Source organism: Apostichopus japonicus, chromosome 1 (assembly GCF_037975245.1).
Source record: "Apostichopus japonicus isolate 1M-3 chromosome 1, ASM3797524v1, whole genome shotgun sequence".
NCBI classification, from domain to species: Eukaryota; Metazoa; Echinodermata; class Holothuroidea; order Aspidochirotida; family Stichopodidae; genus Apostichopus; species Apostichopus japonicus.
The window spans coordinates 20,033,318-20,048,750 of NC_092561.1; the positions used below are offsets into that span (position 1 = coordinate 20,033,318).

The following is a 15,433-nucleotide window of genomic DNA, read 5'->3' on the forward strand; positions in this document are numbered from 1 at the left end:
ATGATTGATTAATTACTGAGACTATTACTCTAAAGATCAACAAAAGGAATTTGCATAATATCATATATTTATTATGGTTTAATCTTCTGCATGAAAATGCTTAAAAAAATAAAACACAGTGCACCGATTTCGAAAACTTGGACCAGATATTAATTTGAAGACAAGGAGCATCATATATACCAATAACAAGCTGTAGTAACGTCACCGTTTTACAACAAGAGCATCAATGATGCAGTATCTCAATACTGGAAGTTTTAATTTTTATTCCTAATTTCAAATCTTTGCTCTGTCTCTACAATTATCAATATCAATCATGGTACAACAAATACATAACTTGCAGTTTTGCTACTTTGCCACGAATAGTCTCTGCAGGTTACACTTTATCCTGCTAGTCTTGCCTTTAGCGCTCATTGACTGTTAGTCGAAAGAACGACATTGCAAGGTTTAGTAATGTCATAGAATACCTAAGAACTTGTTTTTTATGTGGTATCCTTCATCTTAGGTCAGTCTCTGTTGGACTTTTTGGTCATATAGTTTGACGTCAATGACAACAGCCAAATTAGAAGAGGCGAACAACTCGACCATATTCTTGATGCCTGCCTTGAGAGCTAGGCCTATTGACCTACTGTATGTTACTGTAGTGGTGACTACCATCAAAACTGTGTCCATTTCTAGATATCAAAACAACCCACGTTTTTCCATCTCAATTTTTTGGACATGAAGATTTCATGGATTTATGACTTGGAAAAAAATAATGTAAAAGAAGATTACAAGTTTTTATATGCAAGTGATGGGTGGCCTCCTCTTACCCTAATAGCCACCTCAGTTCCTCTCCATTTTGTTATTTTATTTTAATTCTTTGTACATTTGATGTCAAACATTACAGGTTCAAAAGAAAGCTAAACATACTTCATATAACCTTATACATCTTATATCCTTATAAATAAAACATAACCTTATACAATTTTTATAGTCTTATAAAAGTTGTGATGCTATGGCCGGCTCCTCTTTTATACGTACCCATCAAACAAACTTACCCTGGTCCTTCCTAGGAAAAGCTGTCTGAACACCAGTACAATGCTAATGTGGCTATCACTGAAAGCCTAATAGGCCTAGGCCTATATATATATTTTTTAAATGCACTAGGCCTACAGTAAGTAGCCTTCAGAAATACAAGAATGTGTATACGTAATTATACAAAATACATGAAGGGCAATCAAACAAACTTATCATGGCCCTTGCTCTGAAAAGCTACCTGAACACCAGTACTATCCTTAAATGGAATTCAGCAGTACAGAATGTAATTAGCATGCAATACACTAGCACCTCGCGTACCTAACTACACTACAGAAATTGGTCGCGAGCGTAGCCATTTTCGTGTAGCTGTTATGAGTCATAGCCAATCTGCTACAAAACAGACTTGGGGCGGGGCTTAATCATCAAAAACGGACCTTTTTACTAATAGTAGGGGCGGCAGCTCAGTGTTGTTTTAAGAAAGAAAAATCATTTAAACATCAAATAAAGCAAATAAAAGCCATAAAATGTCATATACAGGTAGTAAAATTCTTATTAATACCTACCTGTAAACAACAAATGAAAGTTTAAAATGTTAATAAAATATATAATACATAGGACCCTATCTTAGACGATACCACTGTTGAAAGACAGTTCTATTCTATTCTCTTTCATAAAACATAAGTTTTGGAGCGTGTGCAAAACAGGTCTGCCAAAGTGTGTTTTCAGTCCAAATTGGCCCGATTTGGACATAAATCGGTGAAAAAGTCACAGAATGAGATACAATTCTGGAATAAAAAATAGTAACTTTTGTTGGTCTATATGATATATTCTTGCTCTGGAAATTCCAGAGAAAAAGAACTTTGTTTGAAGACGCTCAAAAATTTTTAAGAGAAGAGAGAGTCCCACTTACTGTTACAATATCTCTATACATGTAATGTATTGAGATAAAAACATACTCCGGGTAAAATATGCGAATCAACTGCACGGTTTTGCTTATACATTTTCAGTTAGAACAAACCCATTCTGTTAACATATTGTATGTCGTCTCAGCGGATTCCAACAATTTTGTTAACAATATTTTCTCAAGTTCGATTTAAAAGCCGACTACGAGTCCCCACCCCCTCACCCTATAACAAGCATGAGTTGGCCTACTGCGCGAATAGGCTTACTGTGTGTAATGTAGTGGTCAAACGACGTAGTCTGTACATTATGTACACAACATAGCACACATTTGAACACATTGTAGAGGCCTAGCTACTTCTCGATTAGTCTTACGAATCAGTTTTCAATCGAACTTCTGAATAGGGAAAGCAATGACGTCACGCAAACTCTGACATAACATATTGTTGGAATACGCCGAGAGGGCATAACGTCTTTAAAGGCTGTGAAGACTCGCGCCAAAAAAAAAGTCTAATGCCGGTAATCTGAGCTAGTTTCGAATGAGGTGTAACAGAAGTGTTAGACACCACCATCGATCCCAGAAAATACACACACAGCTTGCTACCGTCGGTAATTAGACACTAGTGTACAATCAGTACAAACAGCTGTGGTCAATACCCACAGCACAGTGTACAAACGATACAGCGATGGACATCTCAGGTCCAGCTAAAGATAAGGTATCACGTTTCATTACTGCATGCATTTTGTAGCGACAAGAGAAAAACTTCACTTGCAAGCAACAGAAAGTTAACTTTTTAAAGATGGGGGCACGCTGTTTGGGGCGAGTCTTCAATGCCTTTAAACCCAGTTTCTTTCGAAATTTACAGCCCCCCCCCCACCCCCACATAAATTTAATACATTCAATATTGGTAGTACTGTCGGTAATCAATTTATCACACTTATTATTTATGGATGACAATATTACTTCTCAAGTTAGTTGAAAAGCCAATCCAGTTTTCCCTTATCTTAGATATCAATGTTCCCAATTTGTGGTTAATTTAATTGTGCCAGATAGTAGCACTATGACATCATTTCAACAGGTAATGGATCACAATGATCCCGGTTAGTGACATTAGCAAAAATATATACATACATATATATATATATATATATACAATACCTAATTGTATGCTGGTCATTTGATTGGTCAATTGCTCGTTGATTGCATGCAAAATCCGCCCCATTCCACTCTATGAAATTAGAACCATGGGATATACACTTTTGGTAGCACTTTTTTTCAATGGTAAGAGAGCAGAGAAACCTGTCTGTTCAAAACAATCTGTTGCGTGATTGCATTGCATTTTACACATCTTCATATAATATGTTGTTTCCATTCGTTTCCATCTTTCAACTCATGAAATATTTGCACTATTGGACTCATAACCATTCATTATTTGTATCATATCAAATATCAAAATTATGTTTGTAAATCATTTATAATGCAATTTATAATGTATGCCTCGTTTACATCAATTTGCTTTACAGATTTGGAATCTTCGTCACTAAGTGTTTCATGAGGAGCAGGCGGGGGAAGCTTCCAAACTGTGGGGGGGGGGGGGGGGGCACAACATCAGAGGGGAACTTTCTCATTCCACAACTACCACTCGTTATGCTATAAACCAATACACACCGACCATATCACTTAAATATATATGTGTTAGTATGCTATCAATACTATTCAATACTATTGAGATTGTTTATTGCTAACCGTGCTACAAAAAGATATGGGATGCCATTTTAAAAATAGCATGTACAGACTAAAAATCAATAATTAAAATAAACTATTAAAACTAACAAGGCTTAAGATATCCAAAAGACAGTTATTCATCAAAGGGGCACATTTTATTTGCCAGTAGGGCACATTTGCTATTTTGTGGGGGGCACATTCCCCCAGTGCCCCCTCCCCCTGATCAGGAGTGTCTATCTTGAATCTCCACTGTTAACATCCCTCCCATGTCTTCTCATTCCCCAATCCCTCATCATCTGCCAACTTCATAACTTCCTTTGGTGTCCTCTCATCATGTGTAGCCAGCATTTGATCTCGAACTTTTGTATGGGACGCGAAAAGGACCACAACATATGAAAACTTACCATCATGCACTAGAAATACACGATCATGTACTAAAAATTTACGATCATGTTCTAAACATATACGATCATGTACTACAAACGTACCATGTACATCAAAACAAATACGATCATTTACTAATAATGTTATGTTCCAAAAAAGTGGTGTCTGCATACGCGTATGTATATTCATACGTGGCATATGCAGTATGAATACGAGTATGAATATTCAGTGTAAACTCATTAAGAACCATTAGGGGCGAGGCTTCGTTATCAACTTTGATATTCCTAGGGGTACACGTATTCAAATGACAATAATGGATATTCATACCCCACTTTCTTATAACTTGCGCTTTTTCATCATCATCACAAGTTTTCAGTACATGATCCTATTTGTTTTGATGTACATCTTACGTTTTTAGTAAACCATCGCATGTTTTGATGTACATCTTAGTTTTTTAGTACATCATCGTATATGTTTTGATGTACATCTTAGTTTTTTAGTACATCATCGTATATGTTTAGTACATGATCGTAAGTTTTTTAGTACATGAACGTATATAATTAGATCATCATTAACATCATCATATGTTGTGGTCCTTTTCGCGTTCCATACTTTTGGGACCACTGCATTTGCGACTGTTGCTTTGTTAAATGCTCGGGTATTTCAAATCGTATTGTTTCCAAGAGGACCTACTGGGGCCACCTCTGTTAGACCCCCACCCTCGGGAATGACATCCCTTGTTTCATCTGTGTGGTATGTGACAAAATCATCTTCCGGAAATGAGTTTGATATCTCTAGAGGCATATGTTGAATATGTTCAGAGTGTTCTGTACTTCTCAATGGCTGATATTTGCCGTTATCTGTTTCCTCATGTTTCTTAATTCCATCCTCATTTCTAGCCCCATGAATATTCAATATGCCTAATTCTTGTAATATACGTTGCTGATGGGGGTCTGCTTTGCTATAGAACCCTTCCAATGCAGTGTCCAGATAGTCCGATACACCCCTCGGTGTATCTTTGTGAGATCTAACTGTAACGCTCCCTTCTCTCTCCCTCCTATCTAATATTTTCTCACTATTATTCGATGTGGCTTCAACTTCCCCTTTAATAACTTCACTGGCAGCATTCTGAGATGGATGAATACCATCCATTTCGTTTCTTGGAAACGTATCTTTTAAATTTGTTTGGTCAGGGGGATTTTCTCTCGGTGTTACAAAGCCAGCATTACTTCCCATCGCAGGCCTTTTAGTCTTTATGCTAGGTGGTTGTTTTTCCACTTCTGGTTCATCCATCAGAGCCACAGGAGAAGTGGAAACTTCTTCAACATCACCTCTTTCTGTGTCTTCACTATTAAAGTTAGTCATAACTTGCTGATTACTGCAAAGATTTACCTGATCGGTTTGATTCCGATCAAATGGCAGATTTTTCGGTTTAAAATCTGGGCTGTCAACAGCCTCTGTCGATTTGAATGGCAGACTTGCTACTTTACCATTTTTATCTTTTTCTTCAGCTGCGTTTGGCAAAGGACTGTTCCCGAAATTATTACTTTTAACTTCTGTCATCCTTCTCTTCTCAAGTGAACTCTTCTCCATTGGTTCTTTCTCAGGGTCGAAATTTTCTCCTTCTTGTATTTTGGAATCTTCATTACTTTTCCAAAATTTCAAGGCGCTTCCATCTTCATCTTCACGTGAAATCTCCTTCGGTTGAGCTGATCGACTGCTTTTCTCGTACTGTACCATTTGCTGTCAATCGAAGAATGCATATCATATATGAAGAGGTAAACGAGGACATAAAAAACAATTCTGACATCCTTCCTTTACAGATAAGGAAAAACTTGGTTTCCAGAAATGTGGATATATATAGTCACCCTCAATTTCAATAAAATTTATTTCATTGGCAAAAAACAAAACAAAATGTGGTGGAGAGGGGTGTTAATGGAGCCTTTGGAGGACTGACCCTTACCTCTGAGAACATTATAATTCGGAAAAGAGAGCCCAGATACTAACTGGTGCTATCATTTCTATAAGTTTTACAACTTTATAAGTATACAACTTGTATTGCATGTGTTATCAAATGTATTAAAGCGACTTGCAGGTCAAAATTTTGGGGAGTTGAAGTGGCAAGTGTTGCCGAGCTCCAAGTGGCCACAGCCCTATAAATATTACTGATATTAAGCATTTACTAATACATAACAGTATGTGTGGGGTAACTAGATATACCTTTCCCAAACAGATATGTTTTTCTTTAAGGTGACAATCCAGTGTCACACAATGCATTGAACTTTAATTTGAAATGTCAATCACTGAATCAAAAGACTTGTTCAGAGAAATCTCGTTCTGTTATTAGTAACTATGGCCAAGGAGGAAGACCTTCCGAGGAGCAGATCACACCAAGCTAAAAATAGACTATCAAGATGTGTAATTCATATCATAGCTATTTATGTTTCTCTTGCCAATTTTTTCTTGTCGCCCCCAATTTCTCACAGTCGCCTGTAAATTGCCTATGGGCCAGGGGAGGGGGGGCACTCCGCCCACCAACCCCTTCTCTGGCTATGCCACTGATTGCGACTAGTGTCTCTCATAGTCAAATGTGATACTTCAAATGAATTTGAGAATGAAAAGCCTATTTGACTTTGGGAGAGAAAAATAAATACCATACTTAGGGAGAAGAAATTTAAACTAAATAATTTGTGTTGCACATTTGGAAATAAAGTCCTTATTTACCTCAAATTCCACTTCTTTAGCAATCCAATTGTAATGAATGCTTGCAGTATTAGGTGATACAGCTTGCACCCTTTCCTTGGGAATTTCATCAATAAGGGAGCCTGGAGAAACAAAGGAAAGAAAAGTACAGTTGCATGAGGCAATTGCAAAATTTTAATGGGAATGCGCATGAAAGCGTTCATCAAATAAATTGTAACCATCTTGAACAGTGATTCTTAAATTGATGGGGAGGATGGGGAGGATGGGGAGGATGGGGAGGAGGGGGAGGATGGGGAGGAGGGGGAGGATGGGGAGGAGGGGGAGGAGGGGGAGGAGGGGGAGGAGGGGGAGGAGGGGGAGGAGGGGGAGGAGGGGGAGGAGGGGGAGGAGGGGGAGGAGGGGGAGGAGGGGGAGGAGGGGGAGGAGGGGGAGGAGGGGGAGGAGGGGGAGGAGGGGGAGGAGGGGGAGGAGGGGGAGGAGGGGGAGGAGGGGGAGGAGGGGGAGGAGGGGGAGGAGGGGGAGGAGGGGGAGGAGGGGGAGGAGGGGGAGGAGGGGGAGGAGGGGGAGGAGGGGGAGGAGGGGGAGGAGGGGGAGGAGGGGGAGGAGGGGGAGGAGGGGGAGGAGGGGGAGGAGGGGGAGGAGGGGGAGGAGGGGGAGGAGGGGTAGAGGGGGATGGGGTTCCCCCTGGAGAAAACTTTTGGTATTTCTCCTTAACAGTATGTAAGAATGCACATGTCATTTATTTCATTGTTCCCAGGCATTCTCTTGGCTGTGAATGTGAACTATGGAGAACAGTTTGATGAACTGAACCTTTTTATGATATATATGTTAGGAGGGGGAAATCCCTAGGACGGCTGATTGGAAAAGGGAAACTAGTATGAAAAAGGTTAAGAACTGCCGATCTAGACACTAAGCTAGTATACATTTTGCTATCGTAGACATCGCTTCATGAAATTCACATTGATAGTTACTATATATATATATATATATATATATATATATATATATATTACAATTACTGACCTTTTTCATCTCTGCTGAGATCTTGTGCCAGTTCATCTAATTCAACCTTCTTCAGCGCATCAACGAGCCTAACGTACCAATTCTTACGATACCTGATTCTGTGACATAGCAGACGGTTTGCAGCTGTTCTCCCTTTAGCCTCCTCTTTACATTTAATCTCCTCCTGCAGAGAAATAATAATTTATAAGAAAATTTGTTATTGCAGACATGAGGTAATGCAGGCCCATTGGAACTGCTATGACAGGTAGGGCATCTAATTCTTGCTATACAACTTTCCCATTTGTTCTCATGGGCCTGAAGTAATGTATTCTGTTTTATGTAATCAAGACTTGTAAAATTTAGCAAGCCAATCAGAAAATGTTATGGTATAATTATCTGTCATGCCATGAAAGTACTGTTGGTTCAAAACCTTTCACACAGGCTTATTATGAATTCATATGAGAGCATCTTACTTCTTCTGTTGTTGTTTGTTGTTGCCAATTTTTTTGTGACATGCAACATTAGCTTCTATCTTACAGTACCTCAGCAAACATGAGGACAATATTATGTGTATAATTTTGACATATATACATATTTATATACAGTACTCTGGTTGTGGGGATTTTCATAAAAATGTGTTTAATCTGAAATATCACAGCTCATAGCCATCATCATTGTAATACTAATTCTTAGAAATTTTGTGGTAAGTCACTTAATATCGATGTCACATGTACCTCAGTGTATCCCTATTTTAAATTGCTTGGCTGTTTGGTTGGATTATGACATAAATAGACTGAACCTCTTATGTTAGATCAATCCTTTAACAACACAACACAACAAAATCATGCACTTCTCTACAAAGAGTACTATTGACTTACGGTTGCTGACTGTGAAAGAATGTCGCTTAACAGGTCTACGACATCCATTGTTGGCACACTTCTATTGAATTTAGCAACAAGTACATTGAGACGTTTATTTCTTCTTGAGCAAAGCTCATCCTCTTTTGACTTTCTACTCATCATCTTCTCAAAGGGTTGCTCCTGTCTATTAGTTTAAAGCTTTTGTTTGATCCTGCAAAAATAAGAAAAAATAAGAGTAAAAGAATCCCATAAACATTATAAGTTATAACTTTATCAACCTCCCAATTTATTTCTTTGGTCTGATTGTAATGTTGCATGATATCCATAAGATATGTACTGTACTATGGGATGAACATGTCACCACATGGTTCAGGCTTGCCCCCCCCTTCCCCCTGGACACCATGTAGTGTAGCCTATATAGTGTAGGCACATGGCTTAATACCCACATAACATGTGCTGTAGTGTACACTGATAGTGTAACCACACGGTTCAGGCTTGTCCCCCCCCCCTTCCCCCTGGACACCATGTAGTGTAGCCTATATAGTGTAGGCACATGGCTTAATACCCACATAACATGTACTGTAGTGTACGGTGATAGTGTAACCACATGGTTCAGGCTCGCCCCTCCCATCCCCTTCCCCCTGGACACCATGTAGTGTAGCCTATATAGTGTAGGCACATGGCTTAATACCCACATAACATGTACTGTATGGTGATAGTGTAACCACATGGTTCAGGCTTGCCCCCCCCCTTCCCCCTGGACACCATGTAGTGTAGCCTATATAGTGTAGGCACATGGCTTAATACCCACATAACATGTACTGTAGTGTACGGTGATAGTGTAACCACATGGTTCAGGCTCGCCCCTCCCATCCCCATCCCCCTGGACACCATGTAGTGTAGCCTATTGACGTGACCTATAACTGTAGGTTTTAACCAACTAGAATGAACAAACACAACAAGCACCGTGGTCGAGGGTGAACACAACTAAAACCTAAACGTGGTCCAGGGAGCATACTACTAATAACATCACATTCTCCCCTAACTAAACCATTGTCCTAAAGTTAATGTAACTAATAACTAAACAACTACAAGTGTTCTTTAAATGTCCAGTATAACACAAACTATCCACAAACTCTGACTCACAGATCTAACCTGTCCGGTGGCCTTCGAGGCCTTTGCGACCTTCTCAGAGAAGGCACTTCATTACTATCAATTAACTCTTGGCCCTGCTCAAGTTCTACTGTGCCATTGTCCCCGATTGATGATTCAATTTGATCAGTACTTTTCTCCAGTCTTGGGGTAGTTTCCCCGATTGGTGCTAGGTGACGTACAGAGACAGTTGTCTCTCTCCCATCTGACAGCCTAACATGGGCATATTGTGGGTTTGCTTGGATGACCTCAACCTCATCCACTAAAGGATCTGTCTTATGTAACCGAACATGCCTTTTAAGAAGTGCAGGACCTGGATTGCAAAGCCATGAAGGGACTGAACACCCTGTTGCAGACTTCCGGGGGAAACTGAAAAACCTTTCATGGGGTGTCACATTTGTTGCAGTGGACAACAGAGATCTGATGGAATGAAGGGCATCTTGCAGGACTTCTTGCCAGTACTTAGGTGGCAAGCTGCGTGCTTCGAGTGCCAATGTAATAGCCTTCCATATGGTGCCATTGTAACGTTCTGCTTGACCGTTTCCTTGTGGGTTATAACTAGTAGTTCTACTACTAGCAATACCCTTGCTTGTTGGAAAGTCTCGTAGTTCCTTACTCATGAAGGCTGATCCTCGATCTGAATGGATGTAGGACGGCATGCCAAATAAAGCGAAAAGGTGGCAAAGGCATTTGATGACAGTGGACGAAGTCATATCAGAACAAGGAAACACAAACGGGAATCTCGAGAATTCATCAATAATGGTAAGGAAGTAAATGTTTTTGTTTGTGCTTGGCAATGGGCCTTTGAAGTCAATATTAAGCCTTTCAAAGGGCTGGGTTGCCTTGATCAGGTGAGCTTTCTGTGGTTTGTAGAATCTCGGTTTACATTTTGCGCAGATACGGCAAGACGCTGTCATTTTCTTTACATCATCTACAGAGTAGGGAAGGTTCTTTGACCTAACAAAATGAAACATCCTGACAACTCCTGGGTGACTTAGAGCATTATGCAATTCAAACAGAATATCAGTGTCCATAGTTGCAGAACAGATTGAGCGTGAAAGCGTATCAGGGGGAATGTTCTCTTTGCCAGGGCAATAGATTATATCAAAGACATAGCAAGATAGTTCCATCCGCCAAAGCATTATTTTCTCATTTTTGATCTTTCCTTTGTGATTAGTGTCAAACATGTACTTGACCGATTTTTGATCTGTCACAAGAACAAAATGTTTCCCAGTAAGGTAATGCCTCCAATGGCGCACAGCTTCTATGATCGCTTGTGCCTCCTTTTCAACTGATGCGTGACGGCGCTCTGAGCCTTGTAAGGTGCGCGAAAAGAAAGCCACTGGGTGACCCGCTTGGTTTAGAGTTCCTGCTATTGCAAATTCTGAAGCGTCCGTTTCTACCTGGAATGGGAGAGACTCATCAATGGCAACAACCACTGAATTCTCAATTTCCTTCTTTAATTTCTCAAAAGTCTCATTCGCTTCATCTGATATTGGAAACATGGTGACTGTTGCTAACGGACGAATCTTTCGAGCATAGTCTGGAATCCATTTAGAATAGTAAGCAAAGAATCCAAGTGTGCGTCTTAGTGATTTCATGTTTTCAGGTGATTTGAGTTCACGAAGGGGACGGAGACGCTCGGGGTCGGGGCGCTTTGTACCATTTTCCACCAGATACCCTAGGATACTTATTTTGGTGGTGGAGAATGTGCATTTGTTCTCATTATACACAATATTCTTTCTCTTTGCAGCCTCTAAAAATCTTTGCAAGTTATGATCATGCTCTTTCTGGTCCCTACCACAAATGGTGATGTCATCCAAATAAACAAAAGTGTCTGTAAGTTTTTCTTCCTCAATGAAAGAATCCATGATCCTTTGAAAGCATGGGACCCCATTCGTGACACCGAAGGGGACTCGAGTAAACTGATAGAGGCTTCCATCTGACTCAAAGGCTGTGTAGCTTTTATCATCTTCCTTGAGTGGTACTTGGTGATATGCGCTGCGCAGGTCAATGGTGCTAAATACCTGATATTGAGCGATCTTATCCACAGTTTCATCTATTCGTGGAAGTGGGTAACTGTCCTGGAGGGTGAATCTATTAATTGTTTCAGAGTAATCGATGGCAAGTCGTTTCTTGTGGTTTTCGTCTTTGGTAACCACAACTTGAGCTCTCCATGGAGAATTGCTTTTCTCAATGATTCCTTCGCGTAAGAGGCGTTGAGTCTCAGCTGCTATAAATTTCTTGTCATCTGAGCTGTAGCGACGAGATTTTGCAGCTACTGGGTGGATGTCAGGACAAAGGTTAGCAAATAGTTGCGGCGGTTCTGTTCTCAAGGTTGTTAAACCGCATATGACTAGGGGAGGGAGATCCCCTCCATACTTAAGGATGACACTTGAATGCTTTTGCTGGAAATCCTGACCGAGTATAACATCCGCACACAATCCTGGTAATACTCCTAAGATCACGTTTTTATAGCAATGCCTGTTGAGAACAATGTCCACATAACAAACACCTTTTGTTTTGACAGATAATGAGGACGAGGCCATGTTAACTGAAACCCCTGAAGGTTTTAGTTCCAAAGAGAGTGCTTTAGCGAGCTGTGGGTGAATAAAGCTTTCGGTACTGCCACTATCTATGAGGCAGTCAGCTAGCCTGCCATTAATGGTTACTTGTACACTGGCTTTGGCGAGTTTTGGTGGGCTTGCTGCACTTATTGCAGTGGCTAGGGTGGAGAGGGAGGCTGAAGTCTTTGAGTTTGATTTGGATTGACATACCTTGGCAAAATGACCTCTCTTATCACACTTGTTACATGTCTCATCTCTTGCTGGGCATCGTGAACGTGGGTGCTTTGCATATCCACAAAAGAAACACTTTGCAGTAGTTGTGGATGCGCTATCAATAGTTTCCATTAGTGGTTCAGGTCTGATGTCACTTTTTACTGCAGCACTTTGGGGTGTCAGTGTAGGGGGTCCATGAAGAGTATACGATTCTGAGTTCTTTTGTGCTGATTCGAGTGCACGAGTTTGATCATGAATTGTTTGCAAATCAAGAGTTTTGTTTTCTAGGAGCCTTTGTCTTATGGAAGGGGAAAGTAAGCCACTTATGAAAGAGTCACGAATGTATTCATCGCGATATGCTTCTGCTGTGACTGACTTAAAGTTGCAATCATTGGCAAGAGTTTTCAGAGCTTGCAAATATGTATCCAAAGACTCACCAGGTTCTTGACGTCTAGTCGCTAACAGATGGCGAGCGAAAATCTCGTTCTTTGGTTTAACATACAAGTCGCCGAGGATTTTAATCGCTGTCTCGTATGTAGTACAGTCCGCTATCGATTCGTATACTTTAGGCGAAACGAAGTTAGTAAGTATACATAGCTTGTTAGGCTCTCCTGTGAGAACAGATATGAAATTTTCGAATGTCTTAAACCAGTGTTTCCATGCTTTAGCAGCATTTTCAGAGTTCGAATCTGCATCAAAACGTTCTGGGCGTAGAATCCTATCCATTTTAGAATCTAGTTGGTTAAATTGACGTGACCTATAACTGTAGGTTTTAACCAACTAGAATGAACAAACACAACAAGCACCGTGGTCGAGGGTGAACACAACTAAAACCTAAACGTGGTCCAGGGAGCATACTACTAATAACATCACACCTATATAGTGTAGGCACATGGCTTAATACCCACATAACATGTACTGTAGTGTACACTGATAGTGTAACCACATGGTTCAGGCTCGCCCCTCCCATCCCCTTCCCCCTGGACACCATGCAGTGTAGCCTATATAGTGTAGGCACATGGCTTAATACCCACATAACATGTACTGTAGTGTACGGTGATAATGTAACCACGTGGTTCAGGCTCGCCCCTCCCGTCCCCTTCCCCCTGGACACCATGTAGTGTAGGCTATATAGTGTAGGCACATGGCTTAATACCCACATAACATGTACTGTAGTGTACGGTGATAGTGTAACCACATGGTTTAGGCTTGCCCCTCCCCCTGACACCATGTAGTGCAGGCTATATAGTGAAAGCACATTAATATCCACATATCACCAAATGTGCTATGGCATAATTTAATTTTATATGATTCATTAAATTTACTGGTAAGACTTACAAATTAGGATTGTGGTGCAATGACAGTTTAGTAGTTTAAACAATCGGATTGATACATGGAAGTTATCAACTACTTGACATCAAAAGATAAGAAAGTTAGATGAAAAAGTTACCTTAAAGATCTGCTTTATTGGCCTTAATTTTAGCACGCTATAGCTAGGAAAGTTTTGTGATTACCTAATCGACCTGCCACGGTCGTAAATAATCAACCTCAAGCTCAACAATTAGCCTGCATAGCGTCTTAACACCATTAGGCTCTTTGTGTAAACACTGTGTAGAAATGTGTTCATGTCTATACAGTGTAGTTAATCATACAACATTCACACAAAGACCCTCATACAAGAACACAAATGTGGCAGGCGTTGCAGACTAATTGGTAAAAAGAGGTCATTTTAAGACCAAGGCAGGTCGGTAACGTAATCTCAAGAAACGTACGTTTCCATGAGAGTGTACTATAGTTGGGGGTCTATACAGCAGACCTTTAAAAATGTATCCAACTCAGAACGTAGGTGTTAATTTGGTTTTACGTCTTTAAAGATTCACCTAATCAACTGAGCACAATCCACACAAATCACATGATATGGGTTAAGTTTTGTGGTGATTCCCTCATGAAAAATGTCCAGAGAATTCAAATCATGTATAGCACAATCTTTTTCCGACCATTTTCCACAGAAATATAAAGAAAGTGCAGCCACGATGGGATGGAGAGGGGACGAGAAATACAATTTTGTTGGGCCTTAACATTTAAAGTAGGCTATAGGCCTGTAGAACCATTAACAAGTTCAATCTATACTTCTCATTCAGTTCAGTTCTTAAATTTGGCAAATAATGCCTTAATACATAATTTTCTTACTAGTCAGTCTAGTACTAGTCTGTACGTTCATTATTTTGTACACTCAAAGTGAGCCCTAGCCTGAGAAGCCTAACAATAAACAGTTCTAGCTCAGTAATTAGGAAGTGTGCACTGTATACCGCATAGCCTAATGTTATAACCGTACAGTAGTAGCGTAACTGTTACAGATACTAGTATAGGTTAGGCCAAAGCTCGGCGACGTACATTTATCATACACATTATTTCTTATCTCTTTACTATCAAGGCATACATCTCATTTCGTTAGGAGTTGAATGTGTTATAGAGCTGATACTTATTTAAGTTACCTTGAACATTTGAAATGGAATAATAGTAGCAGAGATACTGTACGACAGGACTTGCGTAGTTCGACTATCACAGGGAGGGAAGGTTTCAATCGCCAGCGATAAAACAATCTATATTGCGCAAGATACATACCAAGTGGGAATCCCCTGAAAAAAGTAGCTGAGCTTTAAACTATGGAAGCGTTTAAGATACATCACTTTGAAGGTTTAGACAATTTGGGGGTAACACGATATAAATACCAAAGTATCAATAACCAACTTAATATATATGAGCGTCGTCTAAACGTGCAGTTGTTGAAGTCAAAATATTTCATAACCGTTATATATTATACGTTAATTTGTTGCAGAAACCGTACATCTGTTTGAACTAGCTTGTTAAGCAGATCGTTTGCAGAAAGGACTAATTCACTAAAAACA

The 15,433-nt window shown here is 40.1% G+C and overlaps 1 protein-coding gene across 1 annotated transcript; it reads right to left on the reverse strand.

The window, feature by feature from the left end:
• Positions 1-49: 49 nt before the first annotated feature.
• On the reverse strand, positions 50-15,219 carry LOC139970733 (uncharacterized). The gene is made up of 5 exons (XM_071976687.1): positions 15,020-15,219; positions 8,611-8,803; positions 7,754-7,916; positions 6,752-6,852; positions 50-5,770 (listed from the first exon to the last, which is right to left on the reverse strand). Exons 2-5 carry the CDS (start codon positions 8,752-8,754, stop codon positions 4,691-4,693), a joined length of 1,488 nt encoding a protein of 495 aa, XP_071832788.1. The 5' UTR covers positions 8,755-8,803; positions 15,020-15,219; the 3' UTR covers positions 50-4,690.
• Between the last annotated feature and the right edge of the window lie 214 nt (positions 15,220-15,433).